We start from the raw sequence: 23243 nt of genomic DNA on the forward strand, positions 1-23243 counted from the left end.
CCAGACTGACGGTGCAGGGGTTAAGGTGCTGCCTTGTGTCGTCCAGAGCGGCTGACTCTGCTTTGCCCCCAGCACACGGCACTGTTCCCCTAACCCCAACACTGCGGGGAGAGACCCCAAACACAGAGCTGGGAGCAGTCCCTGAGATCTGCCTGCTGTGATCCCCAAACCCAAGTAAATTATATTAAATAAGCTCCTTTAGGTGTCAGATCCTCCACTCCCTGCATTTGTGGGGTGACTTTGCTACTGTAATTCAAGTAAATGTGTCACTTCAGTCTCTGGGCCCCTGCAAAAGCTCCTTCAGGTATTTCCCCCAACATGTCATTATTTATCAACTACCATGGAAGGCTCTAGACAAAAATGTGAAATGAAAGTATTTGGGAGCCGCTACCTGCTAAGGACCATTAAAAAATACAACGAAAAGCATCTCTACGGGGCTGGGGAGATAGTCCAAAAGGCTTTGCAGGCAGGGAGGCCGAGGTTCAATCCAGGCAACAAACAGCAAGCCAGAGAGGTCCCTGAACACTGTCATTGGGCCCCTCTGCCCCACACTTCTCACTGGAATTATCTACCAACTGCTTCTGAAGGTTGCTAGGAAATTTCCAGATGCCAACACAAATAAGTAGAAAAATAAGTTTCCACTTATTTCTGTTGGGGTGTGTATGTGTGGTGTGCCAGGGATTGGATCCAAACGTCCTACAGCTGAGCTACTTGATGCAGAAACTCTTAAAGATCTTTTGAGTTTTCCATATTTCAAAAAAATAAGTAAGCTAAAGGAAAAGAAACGTCTGGATAAGGTTTTTTTTGTTTGTTCTCATAAGTATTGGGCATCATGGAAAGGTAAAACTATAAAAGGGAACTAACTTTACAAGATTTATTGACTCAATAAAAATTCCCAAATAGTTTGACCATTATCCATTTCAACCAACCAACCAACCGATCAACCAACTAACCAACCAACCTTTCTGCAAGTGTGCTGACTGGGTTTTAAAGAAGGAATGCTTTTCATTTGAATTATCTACCAACTGCTTCTGAAGGTTGCTAGGAAATCTCCAAATGCCATCAGTGGAACTCTTTCATTGCCATTTTAGAAAGACAGAGTAACTGGGTCAACCATACCACCTACCGCTGGAATCAAAATTTAGGAAGTCTGAGAATTCCTGAGCCAATGTCTCGTCACTGGCAAAAGCACAGATGCAAGCAAAGAAATGAATGCATCTCTGGGCTGCCTCCTCACTGGGGGCATTTGACTTGTGCGATTTCAGAGTCTGGCAGGAGCAGAAGAAACGGCGCTCAGGCACACTTTTTGCGCTGATTTTCTGCACAAAGGATGTATGCAAATAGCCCAGACTATGCTTCTGGCTTGCCTTGCATTTCACCACCAAAATGTTTTTAGTGATCCTCTGGACCAGAGGACCCGTGGGCTCCGTGGCCAACTGCCAGATGGTCTGCTTGGTTTCTGGAGAGGCCTGCATTGCGTTCAGGACTGAGCTCTTTAGGGTCAGCGGGGTGGCCTCTGCTTGGCAGTTCACCGCCAGCTTGATGTGCTGGCACTGGTTTTCCACAACGCCCTGGGCAGCCGCTTTCAGGCACGAGGGGACGTAACATCGCCCAGAGCTCAGCTGAGTGATGATTGTCCCATCCACCATCTGGATTGTCGTCTCCGAAACCCCTAACTCCACAAAGCATCTGTAGTCAGGGCCCCGGTCCCTTTGGCGCACTGAGTAGACCTGCAGATTGGAACCAGTGATGATCTTTACAGCTTCAACGCTAGGCTGCTTGCGCGCTCCATAGCGGAATATAGTTCCACATGTCTTGTTCTTACAGCTCAGTCCCCGGGTGCCGTTGTAGGTGCCACATCGGGGACACTTTCTGATTCCCCGTAATGTAGCCTTCCCCAGATCAGATAAGAAAGCTGGAACTTTAGTCCTCAGAGAGTTTGGCTCCATTTTCAGAGGCCCTAGAAAAGGCGATAAGCTTGTTAGTGTTAGTATACCACCACACACCCACATCCACACATGTACATTATGACATGATATTGAGAGCACAAATGGAAATCTAAAACTATAATTTTCAAATTGCACCCTCAAAAAGAACATCAATCTAAGTCCTTAAAAGAAAAAGTGGGGGGGGGGGGGCTGGAGCGACAGCACAGCGGGTAGGGCGTTTGCCTTGCACGCGGCCAACCCGGGTTCGATTCCCAGCATCCCATATGGTCCCCTGAGCACCACCAGGGATAATTCCTGAGTACAGAGCCAGGAGTAACCCCTGTGCATCGCCGGTGTGACCCAAAAAGCAAAAAGCAAAAAAAAAAGTGGGAGAAGTTTGGCTGTTCCTTTTATTTTCATTTTAGGCATCATCATGATTTACAACATTCCAAAGCTACAGCATGTGCCCCCTTAATCTCCTGCCTTCCAAATTATATTAATTTTTTTGGTTTTTATGGCATACCTGACGGTGCTCAGGGTTTACTCCTGGCTCTAAGTTCAGGGATGACTCCTGGGGGTGCTTGGGGGACTATATGGGATGCTGGGGATAGAACCTGGATCAGCTGTATGTAAGGCAAGCGCCCTACCTGCTGTACTCTCTTTCCAGTCCACAAAAGGTGCCGGGAATCAAACCCAGAGTCTGAACCATGTCAGGCAATCACAGAGGTTACATACCCAGTCCTATCTCTCACTCTATTTTAAAATCCTAACAAAGTGATAAGCAGAGGCTTTGAATGAGGGCCTAGGTCTGACCGCTGCACTGCCTGGACCCCGAGCACCACTGAGAGTGACACCTAAGTACTAAGCCAGGAATAGCCTCCAGCACTGCTGGGCATGGCCCCCAAATCCCCAGAAAATTCATTAAACAAAACAAAGTCCTAATGCAATAACCAAGATGTTCCTCTAGATTCAGTCCTATTCTTTTTTAAAATTAATTTCTCTTATTTAATATTCCAACACCAATCCCACCACCATTACACCTTCCCATCACCATATTTCAAACGTTTCCACCCCGCTCCCCAAAGCAGGACCTAAATAATTTATTTTGTATTGCTTGTGATGAAAAACCCATTAAAAATGATCCAAAAAGGTTTCCTCAGAGGAAAGTGTGTCAAAGTATTTCACCCTGGAGCCATTAGGCCCTTGTATGAAAGAGTTAGATCCCATCCTATTTTTTAAAACAATCGAAACCTGACATGCCCAGAACTTTAATTTAAGCAAGGGCTGGGGAATGAGAAAGGTGAATTCTTTCCCTTTCACCACATCACACAAAACCCAGTCAAACCCCACACAAATTCTACCTGTATCAGCTGCCAGGGCATTTGGAAAACCGTATCCCCTGATTTCTTAAGACCTAAAAGGCACTTCATTCATTTATGATGATCATAGAGGAGAGGTGAAAACATATTCATTTGCAGAGTAAATGCTACTGCTTAACCCAATGTCTTCTGAAATTTGAACTCTACGGTGTAACAATATGGACATTCTGCTTCCTCCTTGGTCAAGCAATAGCAAAGCTTCTGCCCAGAGTCCCCAGTTGAAGAAGATTCCCCCGTGCTCTGTGGAGATCTTGGAAACTGTAACAAGAAGAAAATATCAAAGCTATGCATGGGTTCTTAGGAGAAAATGTTCTGCCAAAGTCACAAGAATTCACCCTATTTAGAATTCCTCCTATTTATTTATTTTGAGTTTGGGGTCATAGTGGGCAGTGCTCAGGCTTAATCCTGGCTCTGTACTCAGGGATCACTCCTGGCAGGCTTGGAGACCATCTGGGATGCCGCAGATCAATCCAGGTTGGCTGCAAGTGAGGCAAGCACCTTACACACTGTGCTATCACTCTGGCCCCCAGTAAGGAATTCAGACCACCGTTTACTATCAATTATGTCTGTGACCATAGCACAACGTTGTTTTCTACGAGTGGAAAGAAGAAAAACAAAACAAAACAAAACTCATTAAGAGAGGCACTGGTCTCCAAATTGTTTATGGTAAAGCCTTAAGATGCCATAACTTTAGCATCATCTTGAAAATTCTACTCTGTCCTCATTTGGGGACTATATGCTGGGACTATATCCAGCAGTGCTCAGGGGCTGCTCCGGAGATCACATAGCGCCAGGGATAGAATTTAGGCCTCCCATATGCAAACACTTTGACCATTAAACTATCCCCTTAGCTCATCCTATTATTTCTTTCTTTTTTTTTTTTTTGCTTTTTGGGTCACACCTGGAGATGCACAGGGGTTACTCCTGGCTCTGCGCTCAGGAATTACCCTTGGCCGTGCTCAGGGGACCATATGGGATGCTGGGATTTGAACCCGGGTCGGCCGCGTGCAAGGCAAACGCCCTACCCGCTGTGCTATCTCTCCAGCCCCCATCCTATTATTTATTTCTTAACATTTTTTACTGCACTCTGTAGAGGGCAATTTGTTAGTACCTTTCAAAATTACAAAACATGGGACAGGAGAGATAATACAAAAGGTAGGATGCTTGCCTTGCACCATGCTGCTGACCCAGGTTTGATACCTGGCACCCAATTTAATCCTGAGCCCTTCCTAGAGTGATCCCAGAGTGCAGAGCTAGGAGTAAGCCCTGAGGACAATCAGGTGTGGTCTAAAATCCAAATAACAGACACAATTACAATGTGTATGGGGAAGGGAGAGGGAGGGAAGGAAGGTAACACCCAGGTAGTGCTCAGGAGGCCTGGGCCCCTCCTAGTGAGTTGCAGCATGGCCAAGGGGCAGGAGGTTCCATGCAAAGGCCTAATGTTGCAGTGCTGCTCAGGACCCACAGTGTCAGTGCTGGCTTATTGCCTAAGCCAGCCTGGCACTGCCTGGGTGCAGCAAAGGCCAAACCCAAATGGTGCTGGGAATCCCCAGAGCCAAACCTGTATGATGCTAAATACTGAATCAGGGTTGGCCACAATCAAAACATGGGCCTTAATCCTTGAACTACCATTCTGCTCCATAAAAACCTAAAGACACTGGGACAGTACAGACAGTTCCTAGGGCAAAGCAGTAGCACAGTGAGGAAGGGCTTGCCCTGCATGCCGATGACCCAGGTTTGATCCCCAGCATCACACATGGTCCGAAGCAAGGAAGCAACAAAGGGCCAAAGTCAATATAACAGGAACACTGGTCCATACAACTGAACTTGGGTTGGGGGGCAGTGTTGAAAGAGAGGGGTTACTGGAGTCCTTGGGAGGTGATGGGTGTCCTGTTGGATTTATATACACAAGAAACCATGGTTAACAATAATGTTAACTCAATCAATAATCCTGGTTCGAATCCCCAGCACCATCTATGGTCCCTAGATCACACCACTAGTGATCACACTTGAGCACAGAGGCAGAGTCAAGAACAGACCCAGAGCACTGCCAGGTTTGTCACCCGGGGGGGGGAAAAAAGAGATGGGTTGGGGGCCAGAGTGATAGTATAACGGGTAGGGCATTTGCCTTGCACACGGCCGGCCCAGGTTCAATCCCCGGCATCCCATATGGTCCCCCAGCACCACCAGGAGTAATTCCTGAGTGCAGAGCCAGGAGTAACCCCTGAGCATCGCTGGGTGTGACCCAAAAGGAAAAATAAAAAAAGATGGGTCACAAACTCAAAATGGATCACAGACATGTTAAAACTGTAAAACCCACACAAACCATAATGTATATATATAGAGAGAAGAAAATTGTTATAGAGGCAGCAGGTGTTGGGCAGAGAGGGAAACTGGGGACCTAGGTGATGGATGTACACTGGTGAAGGGACTGGCGTTGGAACATCATATGACTGTAAGCCAATCATGAACAACTCTGTAACTGTATCTCACTATGATTCAAAAACAAACAAACAAACAAACAAAACAACCCTAAAAAAGCCTGAAAACAAAACTGTAAAACCCTGGGCCAAGATGCGGTTTAGTGGTAGTGCCTACCTTGCCCATGTGAGACCTGGGTTAAATCCTCAGCACAACCAAAACTAAATAAATAAATAAATAAGCACAAAATTCTTAGAACAGGGGCTGGAGTGATAGCACAGCGGGTAGGGCGTTTGCCTTGCATGCGGCCGACCCGGGTTCGATTCCCAGCGTCCCATATGGTTCCCTGAGCACTGCCAGGTGTAATTCCTGAGTGCAGAGCCAGGAGTAACCCCTGTGCATTGCCAGGTGTGACCCCAAAAAAAAAAAAAGCAAAAAAAAAATTCTTAGAACAGGGGCTGGAGAGATATCACAGGTTACATTTCACGTGACGGTCCCTGTTTTGAATCCTTGGCACCACATATGGTCTCTTGAGCATTGCCAGGGGCTGCAACTGAGCACAATTCAGGTCAGCCCCTGAATATCGCCAGGTGTGGCCCCTCCCCATGCGGCTCAAACAGAACATCAAAAGCGTAAGTGAAAAAATAAACACACAGGTCCATCGAATTTAATCAATGTTAAAAATGTGTGTGCTTCTAGGGATATAATAATAAAAGTGAAAACAGGGTTAGGGCTGTGACTCAGCAGTACATTATTTGTTTTACAAGGATGAGGCTATGGGTTAATCCACAGCACAAAAAGGAAAAAAAAAAAGGGAAAGGCGGAGTGGGAAGGAAAAGGAAGGGTGAGAGGAAAGGCAAAGGGAAAAGGGAAGGGTGGGGCTGGACCGACAGCATAGTGGGTAGGGCATTTATACTTTGCACTGAAAAATATGAATATCCATGTATGATACGCTAGTTAAAAAATAAAAGATAGTGAAGACAGCAGTTATTTGCCTTGCATGCTACCCACCTCCATTAGATCCCTGGGACCACGTATGATCACACCACAAGGAGTAATCTCTGACCACAGAGTCAGAAACCCCATCCCCCACGACCCCCGCCAAAATATTTCTTTTTTTTTCTTTTTTAAAGGACAGTGGCCAAGATGTGGCTCTGGGACAAAGCACAAGCTGGGTATGCATGAGATCTGTCACATCCTTGGCAATGCAGAAAAACAGATGGAACACACACACACACAGAATATCTCTATTATCTCAGAAGAAAGAACCCGGGAAATTGAGGGAAGGAGACCTACACCTCACTGTACTATTTGAACTTAACATGTACAAATGCCATGTACTGCAAATGCTATCCTGAAAGCACATACAAATAAGTCAACACAACTTGTAAAGAACCTGCGTTTGTTTTGGTTTGGGGGCCACACCCATTAGTGCTCAGGGCTCACTCCTGGCTCTGTGCTCAGGGAATAACACCAGCATTTGAATCCTGCCTTTCAACTGGTACTCTTCCCAGTACCTTTACTCAGCGAACCTGCGTATGAAAAGAAACCGGTCCTGGAGGCGGGAGCGATAGTACTGGGGTTGTCTTGCATGTATGATCCTCATTCCATCCTGGCACCCCATATGGTTCCATAGCCCCACCAGGAGTGATCCATGAGCACCAGGCAAGTAAAACGCTGAGCACAGCTGGGTGGGGCCCAAACCCCTCCTCTCCTATGTCTCCCTCAACCCCAAGGGGGCCTGGTCCTGTTAGGGTTAACCATGATCACTCCCTGGAAGTACGGGCTTTTCGTTCTGGTGCCCTTTGACGACAAAAACCTTCACACTTTACAGTGTGCGTGTGGGGGGAGGGGAGGGATGCTATTTCATGCCTGTGAAGCACTGCAAGTGTAGAGAACAATCGACCACCAGGAAGGCAGCATGTGGCTAGCAGTTCCCAAACCGTACTTGTTATGCACTGCTTGCTCCCCGCGATCCTGTGAACAAGAGCCTCTATTTTATTCACTTTGGTGCCCGCTCAGGGGAAAAGGCCCCGGTCCCGAGAGAGCTGCGTGCGCTCCAAGTCTCACACCCACCAGAGGGTGGATGGGGAGTGTGGAACTGTCTGGATCCCAGACCACAGGGGGCAGGCCTACAAGGCAGGCCCTGCCAGTGTCCTGCAACTCGGCGCGGTCTCAAACAGCCGGGCAAGTCCGCCCCCGCGGGCTCCCCGGGCTCCCGGGGTCCCCGGGACCCCGCCCGGCCCGGACGCAGCCCCCGGGGCCGCTTCCCGGCATCCTCCCCGCGCCGCCACTCACTTCCGGTCCCACGCAGGCCGCCGCAGGAGCATCACTGGCCCGGACCCTGCTCCCGGGACGCCCTTTCCTGCGCAATTCCCGTCTCTACGCCCCTGTCCACCGCCGCCCCCGCTTCCAGTCAGCACGGCCCCCTCACCTGCCCGGTGCCTCCCGCCTCCGCCCGCAACGTGGCCCCGGGGGCCCCAGGTTTGACGACCGCCCTCACCTCCTCTCTCTTCGTCTGCCGCGGCCTTTTACAAACAGGGCCGAGCTTTTCGCTGTAACAACTGTCGTTATTGGCCAGGGCGCCCACGCGCAGCCAGGGCCCGCCCACTTCAGCTGGCGGTGTATGATGGGAGTTGTAGTTTCCCCGGTGCCGGAAATTTCTGGGTTTGACTGTTGTTTACAAATAAAGTAGAGCATGTAGTCATTTTTTGATCCTCGATACTAGGAATGATTATCTTTCCGTCACTTTTCAGACCCTAAGATCTTTTTCTGTTTGTATGTTTTTTTTGGGGGGGCCCTGCTCAGGACTCAATTCCTCCTGCCTCCGTGCTTAGGGATCATTCCTGGCCATCGGGCTGGGCGAAACCACATGAGGTGTACAAGTCAAGCATCTAGCCACCGTACCATCTCTCCAGACCCCCCAGACCTCCTCCCTATGATCCTTTAAAAATAGTGTTGAATATTATATCTCGTGTCTTTGGGAAGAGACATTTGTGCCTTTTTTTTTTTTCCTATTAGTTCGGCTACACTTTGTTTAAATTTCCCTGGTATATATTTTCCCGTGTACTTTTGTTTCAGATGTTACTTGTAAGTATATCTAGTCGGATTGATAGTACAGGGTAATGCTGTGGGCACAGCATATGCCTTCCACCCTCCACCCAGCCCCCAAACACAGCTGTTACTTTTGTTCAGAAAAAGAGGGCATTATATTTGTTGATTTATACATCAGTATTCATTTACATTGTTGATTTATCATTTCCTTTTTTGTAGCTTAGATTTTTATTCTGGGATTCCATTTTTCCTGAACTATGTGCTTTAGAAGTTCATTTAATACAGAATTAGTTGATGGTAAGTGCCCTTGAATTTTATCCCATTTCACCTTCATTCTAGTATGGGATTGTTTTAGGTAGGTTGTTTCTTGCAGTATACGGAATATATCCCTCTGAGTTTTGGTTGATAGTACTACTGTTGACACATTTGTTATCAAATGATTATCGTTGTGGACAGTGTTTTGTTTTTGTTTTAGGGACATGTTCAGGGTTACTCCTGGCTCTGCACTCAGGAATGACTCCTGGTGGTGCACCAGCATCACACGGGATGTGGAGATAGAACCTTGGTTTGGCTGCATGCGAGGCAAGCACCCTACCTGCTGTACTATCGCTCCAGCCCCTGTAGCAGTGTTTTTATTCCCTTCATCCCCATTCTGTCATTGTCACTGTTGTTGCAGTGATGGGAGTCACATACCTGACCGTGCTGCTCACACACTCAGTGGTGGTGCTCCTCAGCGGAGTCCTCCCTGTGGTTCCAATTCCTTTTAAGTTGTGGTGCTCACACACACATGCTTGTTGAGGGTTTCACTTGGCACTTTCACACATTATGGTTGGAATGCTGGCCATGGGATCTGTCACACACACAAACACACACACACACACACACGAGTGGCACGGGGATTAGTCTTGTGACCCCACACTTTCAGGCTAGGCAGTCTAAGTCACTGTACCCCTAGTCTTTTATTTTTGAGTGTTTTTTCTCACTTTTTGGGTCACACCCGGAGATGTTCAGGGGTTACTCCTGGCTTTGACCTCAGGAGTTACTCCTGGTGGTACTCAGTGATGTCGGAGATTGAACCCAGGTCAAGCGCATACAAGGCAAATTGCTTTGGCCCCCAAGTCTTTAATTTTCTTTTCTTTGTTTGCTTTTTGGGTTACACCCAGCAATGCACAGGGGTTACTCTTGGTGGTGCTCAGGGGACCATATGGGATGCTGGGATTTGAACCTGGGTTGGCCTCATGCAAGGCAAACACCCTACCCCCTGTGCAATTATTCCAGCCCCAAGTCTTTAATTTTCTTACTGTTGCTTTTAAGGTCCCTGTCTTTGATAACTACAATGACCACGAATGTACAGCCCTTGACTGCATGTTATATAATGCAGGAAAAGGGGGTTTGATCCCAGCAGCACATGGTCCTGAGCACAACTGGGAGAGACCCCTCAAACACTGAGCTGGGAGCACTGCCAGAGGTGGCTGGCCCCAAATGCAAACAAATGTGAAGCATTAGAAATCTGTTGGGAGATTTATATGGAAGTACAAATCTGTACACATTCATAGTCAAGGGGAAATCAGTAGCCATTTGGCTTTTTGGTGGGGGTTCCCAAATGTCAGCATTTGCCATGTTAGAGTTGAGTATTACCAAAGGACCTTCCTCCAAATCCTGCCTAATGTCAATATGGCTGGTCAAATTCTAGATATGAACAAAGAATAAATATGGGATTTACCTAGCAAGTAAAACTGCCTGATCCTCATTTTCTATCCAGTATCTCACCGAACCTACTAATCCTGAGTCAGAAGCCAAAAGCACCCTACCCCCTTTCTTGAGTTATCAGAATAACTTCAGCCTCCAATTTTAGAGGCCAGAGTGTAAATTTCTACTTAACTGAGACACATTCACACGCATTTTATTTAGGCTCTTAAATCTGTTGTTTTGGAGGAACTTTTTTTTTAAAGTCTGAACAAAATAGTCAAAAAGCAGTGGGGCTGGAAGATCATCAAAAGGGTAGAACATAAGCCTTGCACGCATGACAGTCCCCCCTCCCCCACAACTCTGACACTGCATGGCCTCTCCTGAAAACTGCAGGATGGTCCTCACGCAATTGGCCCAATATCAAATCACTGGCAGACCTGCTCACCAGGTAAGCGCCTATGGGAGGCCACCACCCCCTCCCTGCCCCTCCCCGCCCCCCTCTCCAGTCCCTACAAAAAGGAAGTGCAGTTATTAAGGAAAAGATCATCCCTATCGAAAAATAAATTTGTTTTCAGAAATCATCACTCTTTCCTGGGAAGTTTATTTCTTAAAAACATATTTATTTTTACAACTCAACTGTAACCTCGAGAGCACCCTATAGCACTTAGTAAATTTAGCTTGCTTTATATGCAATGAGGTTTTATAAACGGTCTTATCAAATATAACAGAGCTCTAACAAACATACAAAAGGAAGACAAGCAAACACAGGGACAAAACAGGAAAAGAATAAAATCAGACTGTGAATCTCATCTTCAACAGATACTATCAACAATGAAAATGAGATCTGGTTCATGATGAGTTAAATCTGCAGAATGCCAACTTTTTGTGGTGTTAAACAGCAATTCAATGCAAACCATGGTTTCTGAAAAAAAGATTTTTAAAAAATCTAATGTAACAATATGGCTAGGTCAAAAAAGATCTCTCACACACAATAATCATTGCAAGGAGATCCCACAGGTTATAGAAAACATAAAAGAACTTTAATATCCGAAGTCAGGGCAAAGAATACTGGATTAATGACCCATTAAGTGGGAATAATTTGAGGTTCATTACAGTACCAGATGTATTTAAAAATAAAATTTGAATGCATATTGCAAAAAATGAAATTGTTTAAAACTCTAATTCCCTCAATTGATTACTAAGTACTATTAGACTGAAAAGTCTTTAAATGATGTTTTAACAATAAGAGTAAAATTTAAACCAAAGTTAGCAATGTTCCTGAAATGTGACTGTTCAGTAGTAGCCTTTTCGTCATGCATAATACCACTTCTCAAAAAGTAGTCAGCGTACATTTGTGTAATAAGAAAATATACTGGCTAATAAAAAGTATCATTACTTGAAATAGTCAAAATGAAAGATAAACTGTATTTTTGCTGAAATTATTTATGCACAAATAATTTACCCTGCAGTCCACAGGTATACAGGACATATTTTTTGAATCAGACAAAAATGAGGGAACTAAATAGAATCAAGTCAGAAGAAACTAAAAATAGCTTGCTGCTATTTTTTTTGAGTATTTTATTCAAGCTGCTTTGGGTTGCATGCCCTGATCTATAGAACAGGAAATAAAATTTCCAAGTATTTAAAAATTTTCTCATCTTCCATAAAGCAACTTTTATCAACACTTGAAAATACACAGTGACTTAATGAAACATCAGTACAACTGCATAGAATTGAGCTCCAGAGAATTAAACACGTATGAGCTGTCTTTCCTGGGCTCTGGTTTACAAGAGTATTGGCTTAGAGACCAGCTTAGAGTTAACTGCTCCTACCTGGAAGACAAAGGCCAGGCCAGGAAATTCTAAGATCTCCAAGCCTTTTGTAGTTGCTAAATAAAATTCTAGGAGCTCTCTGAGGTCTTAAAAATAACCAGCCATCCAAATATATATACCGGGGACCCTTCCCCTTTGTGAGTCAAGGAAGAATTAAGTTTTTGACCTCACTGAAAAAACAAAAAACCACAACAAAACAAAATCTCCCACAATTCTTCTAAGAGACTCTGAAATGTACTAGAAATTTCAAAACTAGAACAATGCCATCAAAGATTAAACCTCTTAATGCTCGGAGGACCCCAAAATAATAAAATTGGGAACTCCAGGAAAACAGGTACCAAAAAGAATCAAATAATGATTGCACTGAGGATTTTCCTCTTTGAAGGCTGTTTACGGAGGTAGGATTTTAAGGTTTTTTTTTGTTTGTTTGTTTATATTTTGGCCTCTGAACATTTAAAAAATGCTTTGCCCGGCTGGTCCTTCAGGCTAATTTCGGAGTTCATAACAAACCCCAAGCCTGATATCAGCATATTCTACAGTTTCACAGCTATCATTTGTACATATTACAATTAAGATGATTTACTCTTTTCTGAGTAAATGTAACTAGAAAATGGCAACTTAATATATTCCGTTACATATAACTTTGTGTCTCAAAATTTTTGAAAAACAAGAGCTGATGACTTTATATTCAAAGACTATCAAAGTATGTGTTTGATATTCACATGCAAACAAAACCTTGTAAATCTCTTGTCAACTCTGCATGATGCCTTTAAGAAGGAAATGGCAGTATGCTAACTGTGCAAAATCATAAATTGCTAAAACATTTTACATAATGAAACAAGACATGTAAATGTATAAGTTGACACATAAAATTGACATGGGTTCATAAAAACTTATCACATTTCAGAGATTTTCTTTAGTCACAAGTTTTTGTTTTTATGTTTCCTGGTACACAGCAAAGTTTATCACAGAAGATAAAAATCCTTTAAAACAAATCCAACAGGGAATTCTTGAGGCACCTTCTCATATAAAACACAAGATGAATGCAACTATCAATCCATCTGAGTAAAGTTTTCAATCTAAGTGAACATTATTTTTGCCCATTTTTAAGTTTATTTTACAGAACTCTAATAAGGCAAGACAAATTCATGGAAAAATGAAGATACAAAAATGATGCAAACTAATAATTTATGTTTAAAAATTCCAAAAGGAAAACAGTGGAAATGGGACCGTTCAAACAATGCCTTAAAAAAAAAAAAACACAAAACCTAAAACAGAATTGTGCACAAGCTGAAGATTACAAAGAACTTCTAGACTATGCACAGTTTTGGTTTTTCTTTTCTTTTTCTCTCTTTTTTTTTTACATATTTATATTACATATTTTAAATCATCAGGAATGCAAACTAGAACTGCACACTACTTTAGTGGAAAAAAGTTCAACATTGTGCAATTTTCTGCCTCTTAATTTAAAAAAGTGGCAGCAATCCCTGCATTTGTATTTCAAACAAGGATCTGAGAAACTTTATCAAAAAAGTAATGAAGGCAAAAATTGGCAGACATCCAGCATCTTGTTTCTTTGAAAAACAATGTGGATGATAAGTAATTTCATGATTAAAAAATGAAATCTTTTAAATAAATACATTGTATCTGACATTTGCACTGACTGATTTGATGAATCATTAAGTAAACAACGGCTTTCCACTCTGTAGCCTCAAGCCACTGGCTCTAAGATTCTGTAGTCCTTGTTCACTGGGTTTCATATCCTGCCACGCGGTACCCAGCAGGCTGGTTAGGCAACATGCTGCCATTCTGTCCTGGAGGAGGCTGTACTCCGTAATTTGGTCCCATCCATGGTGCGGAAGACTGTGTCTGACTGATAGAGAAGGTGAAAGAAGCAGAAGGGAGGGATTAAAATGAAACGAGTAGTTAACATAATACACAATAAATGTATTTTTTCCTAAATTCAAATAAAATGTTTAGTCAGAGGAAAGGAAAAAAAGAATTTTTCTCTTAAAAAACTAGCAATCTCATTAATTTGTAGCCTATTTTTTTAGTTTAATGACTTCTAGAAAATATCCTTCATATGTAAACTTCTATTACCCTGCCCCCCTTTTTTTTTGTTCTTGGCCACACCTGGCAGTGCTTAGGGATAACTCCTGGCTCTACATGCAGGACCACTCTGGGACACCATAATGAATGACAGGGATTGAACTTGGGTCAGCTTCGTGTAAAGCAAGTGTCCTTCCCACTGTACTCCCAACTTCTTCTTCTTTTTGGTTTGGGGCTGCACTTGCCAATGCTCAGAGGTTACTCCTGGCTCTGTGCTTAGGAATTACTTCTGGCAGTGCTCAGGGAACCACATGCGGTGCCTGGGATCAAAACTGGGTTGCCTGTGGGCAAGGCATGTGCCCTACCCACTGCACAATCACTCAGGCCCTCCAGCCCCCAGCCTACAATATCCTCTTTGAACTCAGAAAAAAAACTCTCGTTGCAGAAAACTGCCCCATATGGATGAGATATATATTGAATAAGTCACTGCAAGATAATCATTTGGCATATGGATTAGTGTTTATATTACTCAAAGAAATTAAAATAATTATCAGCATTTTTAACTTCCTAATTTTTTTTTGGGGGGGGGGAGAATACTTGTTGATGCTCAGGGAATACCACACGATACCCTGCAGGCTGATTAGGCAACATGCTGCCATTCTGTCCTGGAGAACTGGGGTCTGCCGTGAGCAAGGCAGGCACCTTAATCCCTGTACTATGTCTCAGATCCCTAACTTTATAATTTGTCTAATTCAGGTGATACGTGAAACTTTCCACATAATCACATTAAGAATAAAACTGTCTTGGGGCTGGAGCGATAGCACAGCAGGTAGGGCGTTTGTCTTGCACGCGGCTGACCCAGGTTCGATTCCCAGCATCCCATATGGTCCCCCGAGCACCGCCAGGAGTAATTCCTGAGTGCATGAGCCAGGAGTAACCCCCTGTGCATCACCGGGTGTGACCCCCCCCAAAAAAAAAAACAAGAAAAAATAAAACAAAACAACTAGCATTAAAATAAATACATCTAAGAATGGCTATGACCATAAATCACTTTTAAAAAGTTTAACTATTAAGCTCTCTTTTCTTTTTGGGGAGGTTTAGGGGTTTGGGTCACACCCAGTGGTACTCAGGGCTTAACTCCTAGTTCTGCACTTGGGAGATCATTCCTGGCCGAGCTCAGGGGACTATATAGGGTGCCAGGTATTAAACCTGGGTTGGCTGGATGCAAGACAAGTGCCCTACCACATATTACCACTACAGCCCCAACTTTTCTCTTATTCATTAACTATTTCCAGGGGTCAGGGAGATTGTACAAATCTTAAGGCATTTGCCTTGCATAGCACTGACCCCAATTTGATCCCGGCACCCCATATATCCAAGCACTCCCAGGAATGATTCCAGAAAACGGAGCCAGGAAGGAATAAACCAGGTGTGGCTCAAAAACTAATGAACAGAGGGCTGGAGAGATAACACAGCGGGTAGGGCGTTTGCCTTGCACGCGGCCGACCCGGGTTCAAATCCCAACCCGGGTTCAAATCCCAGCATCCCATATGGTCCCCTGAGCACGGCCAGGGGTAATTCCTGAGTGCAGAGCCAGGACTAACCCCTGTGCATCGCCAGGTGTGACCCAAAAAGCAAAAAAACCAAACAAACAAACAACCAAAAACTAATGAACAAATCAATACTTTCTAAATATTGATTTATCATCAAAAATATCTTTTTTCACCAAGCTTAAGGCAAATTTTTAGATAATCTCTTCCTAGAGATTTTTGGTGCTGGCTTGAGTCTGATTCCTGGCAAAATACCTAAACGTACATGAGCAGATGCATGGCTCACCCTCTTCACATTATCAATCTGCCTTCCCTCTTCTAAAACCTTGATACTTTTAAAAAGGAAAAGAGGGACTGGAGTGAGCACAGCGGATAAGGCATTTTTTGCCTTGCACACGGCCGATCCCGGTTCGATTCCCAGCATTCCATATGGTCCCCTGAGCACTACCAGGAGTAATTCCTCAGTGCATGAGCCAGGAGTAACCCCTGTGCAATGTTGGGTGTGACCCAAAAAGAAAAATAAATAAAAGAAAAAGAGAAAATATACTTACTTAAAGCCTTGCTGGTTCCAGGCCTGTCCGTACATTCCATAAGCAGGTACCTGCCATCCATTAGGCATATACTGGCCAATTTGTTGTGCATTTCCATACCACTGGCCCCATTGGCCATATGCTTGTGGATATCCAATTTGATTCTGCTATTAAGTAAAATTTTAGCATATAATTTAGTATTATGTATTCTCTGTGCATATATATAAAATCCCATACACAATATAAAGCCAAGCCACGTAGGGTCATAATTATAGTATGAATGAATACACAAGAGATTAGAAAGTGACTGCTAAAAAAAAAAAGTGTGGTTATGTTCCATAACTCTAAGTGATGTTCGTTCTGAATATTATATTTTTCATAAGGCAGTGTAGGAATGCCCCCGTAATAAATACTAAAATCAACATACTGTAACTATTTTAAAAGAAGCCATCAGTATGATTATTTCCTTCAGACACAGAAAATATAAAAGGATTACTTATACCTACATTTAGTTTACTCAAGAATCTTCGTTTAGGATTTTCTTACTCCCATTTACAATTTCCTCATAGAAATCTTTAAGGAATCAAGTTTAAACCATTAGAACTGCTTTGGAAAACAAAAGCAGCAAACTCTGGAAGAAAACGGTAAGGCCTTATATATTTAGAATTTAGAGTCTATGTTTATTTCAATTGAACTAAGCATGCTTGTGAGTTCTCCAAATAGTATGTGAATAAATCTACCAAATATTTAAAAAAATTTAATACCCTGTTAGGTTTGTCGGAGCATTTTAATATCCACTGTGGGAGCATGAGTCAACTGAAGCAGTCACATTCATCATGTCACCACTGCAATCCATGAACCACCACTCTGGAACTATAATACATGTAGGAAAAGCCCTTATATACTATAATTTTAGCTAGAAACTTATTAACAAGGATTATCAACAATTTCATTTTAAAATAACTTCACTCTGAACCCAGAAATTATTCTGCAAAATTAAGACCCTTCTTACCTGTTGTACAGGGTTGATCATATCAAGAGTTTCTTTGCCCCAATAGCACTTCACAACATGACCTTCAATGGTAGTCCCATTAACAGAAACAATTGCATGTGCTGCACTTTCATGGGAATTAAACCTGTTGAAACAATATTAAGAATCATCAGTATAAAATGTTCAAACTGATGAGATAAAACAGGCAGACCATATAAAATAAAATGGCATACTTTTTTTGCTCCCCCCCCCCAAAAGACTGTGTAGTTAGAGAAACTTCTGTTGTTTGAGGGTCATACCCGGCAGGACTCAGGGATCATTCCTGGTGGGATTCGGGGACCATGTAAGGTATGGGAAATCGAACCACAGTCAGCTGCATGCAAGGCAAACACCCTACCTGCTATACTATCGCTCAGGCCCTGAGACACACTTTTCTTAAAAGAGAGAATGCTTTATTGGCTTTCATTTGTGAGAGAGCTATTAAACAATGGTAAATAAGTTACGTGCCAAATGATTTCTACTTCTGGTTGCTAAGTCAGTCCTAGGTTTTATGGGCCATACCTATCAGTGCCTGGGGACTGCTCTTTCCTTCGTGCTGGATGTCACTCCCAGCAGTGACACCACTGAGTATCAGCTGTGCCAGGTGTCAGGGCCTCCTGTATGCAAAGCACACGCTCAGGCTGCTGAGCTATCTCTCCAGCCCCAAGCGAGGTAAATTATAAAAAAATTGCTAGGTTAACCCTCATTCAAAAGTGACTTGGGAAGGAGAGAATTTGTTTAAAAAATTTAAAAAAAAAAATCACTCACCTAGAGATATGATGCTGTACTCTGAACACATATGTAAGCCAATGGCAAATCAACTAAAACAAAACATTAAAAAGAAAGAACACCCTACCGAACAAATGAATATCCTTTATCTGGGAAGACTCGAATTTCCATTATTTGTCCAAATGGTGAAAAAGTCTGCCGCATTAGTTGTTCTGTTGGACAAAAACGGAAAAAAAAAAAAAATCAAACCAAAAAAATTCTATGCTCAGTGATAAGTACACGTACACGTACACGTACACGTACACGTACACACACACACACACACACACACACACACACACACACACACACACACACACACACACACACACACACACACAGCTTTCCAACTTAAATAATAGTTGCAAGATGTCACACAGGTTCCATACCTGTTAGCCCAGAAGTGACACCTCCACAGTAGACAGTGCAATTGCTTGGACTAGACTGATTAACCACCTCATCATAGGATAACTGCTTGGTGTTTGCTGGGGAGGTAAAGTTTCATACATTTAATTCATTAAATAAAATATTCTCAAAGGAAAAAAGCAGCATTAACTATATTACATAATGGTAATGGTTACCTTAACCAATATGCTTACAGAATACTTATTACATCTGATTGAGGGTTAAACTTCCCCCAAGAATATCTAAAAAATTACTCAGTATTTTCCATGTAATAGGAGACTTGACATTTAGAGGAAATAGTTATAATCACAAAAATGAAAACTAAGTACATTTTTGAACAGTAGTCTTGATTTGCTTCTCATCTATTTCTGCAACAAGTCTCCGGGAACAGCTCTAACACTTAAAAGCTAGTGTATTTTTCTCCAAAATTCCACATTTCCTTTTCTTCGCCATTACACCTACACTCATATGTACTCTTTGGAGCTGGAGGCTTTCGGGTTGCCCAGTTAGTTCTGATTTGTCTTCCACCAAGCCATTGGCCACCCATCTGTTGAATGGCGTTTTCAGCATCCTGTTCCGCACAAAACAACAAAAGAAGATACTATTAATTGATGTTAAATAATTGTTGGTAACAGAAAAAACTCAAAAGTTTTTTTTTTTCTGTTTTGGGGTCACACCCAGCGATGCTCAGGGGTTACTCCTGGCTCTGCAACTCAGGAATTACTCCTGGCGGTGCTTGGGTGACCATGTGGGATGCTGAGAATTGAACCCAGGTCGTACACGTGCAAGGCAAACGCCCTACCTGCTGTGTTATCGTTCCAGCCCCTCAAAAAGTTTTTAATTAACACTACTTTATAAACATATGATAGCTTTTTGGTTTTGGTTTTGTTTTGTTTGGGAGCTACACCTGTGGTGCTCAGGGGTCGTTAGTCCTGGCTCTGCACTCAATGATCACTTCTGGCTATGGTATGCTGTGCTGAAGGCAAGTAGAAGGTCTTACTCACTGTACAATTTGACTTCTATATCACAGCTTCTAATTTTTTGGGTTTTTTTGGGGGGAGGGTCACACCCGGCAATGCTCAAGGGTTACCCTGGCTCTGCACTCAGGAATTACTGCTGGCGATACTCGGAGGACCATATGGGATGCCGGGGATCACACTTGCATCCAAGGTAAGTGCCCTACCCTCTGTACTATTGCTTTGGGCCCAGGTAACAGCTTTTCCAAAATGCAATGGTGTTTTCAAATTCTTTAATATAAGATGGTGGTAATGTTACTTGAAAATGTATGGAGTCAAAGAATCCTTGTGAGTTAACTACTATAAAATTCATAAAACTTAACAATTATTATGAATAAAAGTTTTAATAAAACCAACAAGCTTGTTAATTCAAGTATATGATTTCTCATTTATCCAATAAGTAAATACTGAATCGCTACAGCTACAGGCTCGGTGTCAGGATACACACCAGTGAGTGAGGCAGACATGGTCTTCACTAGCAAGGCACTCCCGTGCTTTTGGAGAGACAATCAAGTAATCACTAAACTGTGAGAAATGCTACTGCAGAAACAAAAGGTAAAGATAGGAAACACAAACATGGGTGTGTACTTTGAATATGATTAGGGAAGAGGGCAGGAGCAACAGTACAGTAGGTAGGGCACTTGCCTTGCATGCGGCCAGCCCAGCTTCTATACCTGGCATCCCATATGGTCCTAAGCCCTGCCAAGAGTGACCTCTGAACACAGAGCTCGGAGTGAGCCCTGAGCACTGCCAAATGTGTCCCCCACTTAAAACAAACAAACAAACAAAAAGGATAATTAGGGAAGGTCTCTACGGAAATGAATAAAAGTCAGTCAAGTGGAAACACTAGGGAAGAAAGCACTGGTAGGAAGGAAAACACTGTAATGCATGTTAAAGCAAGGGTTTGAAAGGTTCATGAGAGAAAACAAATGTGAAAGACAAATAGGTTCTGTGGAATTGTAGGAAAAAGGAATAATTCCTTAATCCTTAAATTGACTGGAGCCAAAGAGATATAATAAGAGGCAGTGCACCCTGGTTTGTTCCCGAGCACCGCATATGGCTTCCTCAAACAATGCCAGGAGTGATCCCCAAATACAAAAAGAAAAAGGCAAATTCAAGTTTAAAAGACTTTTTTTTTTTTTTTTTTGCTTTTGGGCTACTCCAGCAGTGCCCAGGGCTCACTCCTGGCTCTGCACTCGGGCACTTAAAAGTTGGAGAAATATGATGGTTGCTTGATACCTGTATTAGAAACCATAACACCCAAAAGGACAGAGAGGAATGTGCTTGCCACAGAGGCAGGAGGTGGGAAGGGGGTTGGGGTGTGGAGGGATACTGGGAACAGTAGTGGAGAATGGGCACTAGTGGAGGGACGGGTACTTGAACATTGTTTGGAACACAATCATGAAAGTTTGCAAGTCTGTAACTGTATCTCACAGTGATTCACTTTAAAAAAAAAAAAAGGCAGGAGAGATGATGTAGCAGGCTGGGCACCTGCCTTGCACACAGTCAACCCGGGTTTGATCCATGGCATTCCCATATGGTGCCCTGAGCATCGCGATCCAGGAGAAATTCCTGATTTTTGTTTGTTTTTGGGTTAAACCCAGTGATACTCAAGGTTTACTACTGGCTCTGTACTCAGGAATTAACCCTAGCAGTGCTGAAGACCATATGGGATGCCCAATCAAATGCAGGTTGGCTGCATGCAAGGCAACTGCCAATCCACTGTACTGGCCCCAGCACTGCCGGGTGGGACCCCACAAAAATAATAAAGTACTATTTATAAGACATAAAAAGGAAATGCATATTGTTAAAAAGAAACACTGTTTTAACATACCAAATGGCATGAACTCTATGGGATGTTTACTGTTATGGGTTAAATTGTGTACTTTAACTCTTAATTTTCTTGGGGCCATACCAGGCAGTGCTCATGGGTTCCTCCTGACTGTAATCAGGGATCACTTGTGGTGAGCTTAGGGATCCATGTGGTTCTGGAGATCAAATCCAGGTCAGCCACAGAACTCTATACCTCAAACTGATAGTCCTAACCATCCTCGGTTTGCCTGTGATTAATTGTATCTAAAAAGTAGGGTGTGTGTAGACATATCAGTTAAGATGAGGTCATAACAGATTAGGGTGGACCCTATTATCCATTGTTAGAGAAATATACACAAACACACACACACACAGAGTCAACTGGAGATTAGAGGCAGAGATTTGGCATGATAGAATATAAGGTGAGTATAGCAAGGACTGAAGATAAGCAACAAAAGCTAGGGAGTGTGAAGGAAGGTTCTGTGGGTAGGTTTTTCAAAGGGAATGGTCGCCACAATGTCTAGTTAATTCTGCATTCTCATCTTTCAAAATGCAGAGAAGACTCGTTTTAAGTAATTTTACCTATGGTTGGCACACTTGATATAGCAGCCCTACAAAACTAGTATAATTAACTACACACACAAAAAGAGAAAAACCATTTTATGGTCATGCAAACAATTCTTTTGAGAAGTTTGATTCCAAATTAAAACAAATGAAGAACTAGACAGAGGGAACCTGGAGTCAAGGGTCCAATTTAAAAGATTCTAGAGGCCCAGGATATGGCTCAATGATAGAGTGCCCACCTTGTATATGTGAGGTTGTGGGTTTAATGCCCCGAACCGAGAACCAAGGGTGAGGGCCCTGCAACCAAGTGTGTGTGAGCCCTGGCAGACTGCAGCAGCAGCAAAAGGAAAGGGGAAAAAAAAAGATACTAGGAACATATTTTTAGGTTGAAGGAAGCAATCCAGTAGCAAAAGACTGATAAAATGATACAAAAAAATCAGACAAGTATGACATATATAATTCTACTGAAATTTCTTTTGTGAAGTAGGCAAATCTACAGGAAGATCAACAGTTGCTTAGGATTAGGGAAGAGGATGTACAACAAAAAGAACAGGGACTGCTCATAGGGGAAATGTAAAGAATTTTATAGAGATTTGGTGGTTGAAAGCTGAAGGAATTTCTGTATGATAATCCCTATTATTTCATTATATCATAAAGCTGTCAGCTCAGGCTAATGATGCAAGAAAAATGAGGATTATCTGAGGACACAGGAAAGGACACGAGATCATTAACTAAGAGTAAGAAATCCAACTTACAAGAAAAGCATTACTGCAAAAGCAATACTGTATTATACTCATTCCATGTTTGCAACCACTGAATTAGAAGCAAAACCAGTTGACAGTTATCTCTAGCAACGTCCAATGTCAGAAAAAAGCTGTCTAATCAATCGACGAGGTTTGCTCAGCTAACACAATATGGGAAGAAAGACCAGGGACATGGTATAATAAAAATTAAAGTCAAAATTAGCAGTATTAACAGAGGACATGCCAAAGATTTTATTTAGCTGTTACATTAAATTAATAGCATTTTCCTTTTTTGTCCTACTCTTACCTCTTGCTTGAATACCTGCACTATCTTTTTAAAAAGCAAAATCCAACACCATAAAACATGCACAGAAATTGATGTTCCCATTTCCGGAGTGTACACACAGTACAGCAGGTAGGGTAGCTTGTCTTGCGTGCGAATGACCCCGTTCAATCTCCAGCACCTCATATGG

At 42.8% G+C, this 23243-nt stretch overlaps 2 protein-coding genes across 12 annotated transcripts in view; both read right to left on the reverse strand.

The window, feature by feature from the left end:
- CXH2orf42 (chromosome X C2orf42 homolog) overlaps positions 1-8283 on the reverse strand; it is a 29272-nt gene extending 20989 nt beyond the window's left edge. For 2 of the 6 annotated variants that reach the window (XM_055123402.1, XM_055123398.1), the window contains exons 1-3: positions 8163-8277; positions 3290-3565; positions 1127-1960 (exon numbers count right to left, since the gene is read on the reverse strand). In XM_055123402.1, the coding sequence (XP_054979377.1) occupies positions 1127-1949 (823 nt within the window). In that variant the 5' untranslated portion in view covers positions 1950-1960; positions 3290-3565; positions 8163-8277. Of the gene's footprint in view, positions 1-1126; positions 1961-3289; positions 3566-8026; positions 8048-8162 lie in introns of those variants that run through there. The other 4 variants (XM_055123399.1, XM_055123400.1, XM_055123401.1 and 1 more) reach the window with 4 other exon arrangements.
- A 2771-nt stretch (positions 8284-11054) lies between these two features.
- Positions 11055-23243, reverse strand: part of TIA1 (TIA1 cytotoxic granule associated RNA binding protein) — a 41685-nt gene continuing 29496 nt past the window's right edge. For 2 of the 6 annotated variants that reach the window (XM_055120689.1, XM_055120690.1), the window contains 6 exons: positions 19098-19206; positions 18620-18715; positions 18319-18403; positions 17445-17568; positions 16454-16596; positions 11055-14176 (listed from right to left, as the gene is read on the reverse strand). In XM_055120689.1, coding sequence (XP_054976664.1) covers positions 14050-14176; positions 16454-16596; positions 17445-17568; positions 18319-18403; positions 18620-18715; positions 19098-19206 — 684 coding nt within the window. In that variant the 3' untranslated portion in view covers positions 11055-14049. Of the gene's footprint in view, positions 14177-16453; positions 16600-17196; positions 17306-17444; positions 17569-18318; positions 18404-18619; positions 18716-18964; positions 19207-23243 lie in introns of those variants that run through there. The other 4 variants (XM_004609142.2, XM_004609143.2, XR_008627260.1 and 1 more) reach the window with 3 other exon arrangements.

Source organism: Sorex araneus, chromosome X (assembly GCF_027595985.1).
Source record: "Sorex araneus isolate mSorAra2 chromosome X, mSorAra2.pri, whole genome shotgun sequence".
NCBI classification, from domain to species: domain Eukaryota; kingdom Metazoa; phylum Chordata; class Mammalia; order Eulipotyphla; family Soricidae; genus Sorex; species Sorex araneus.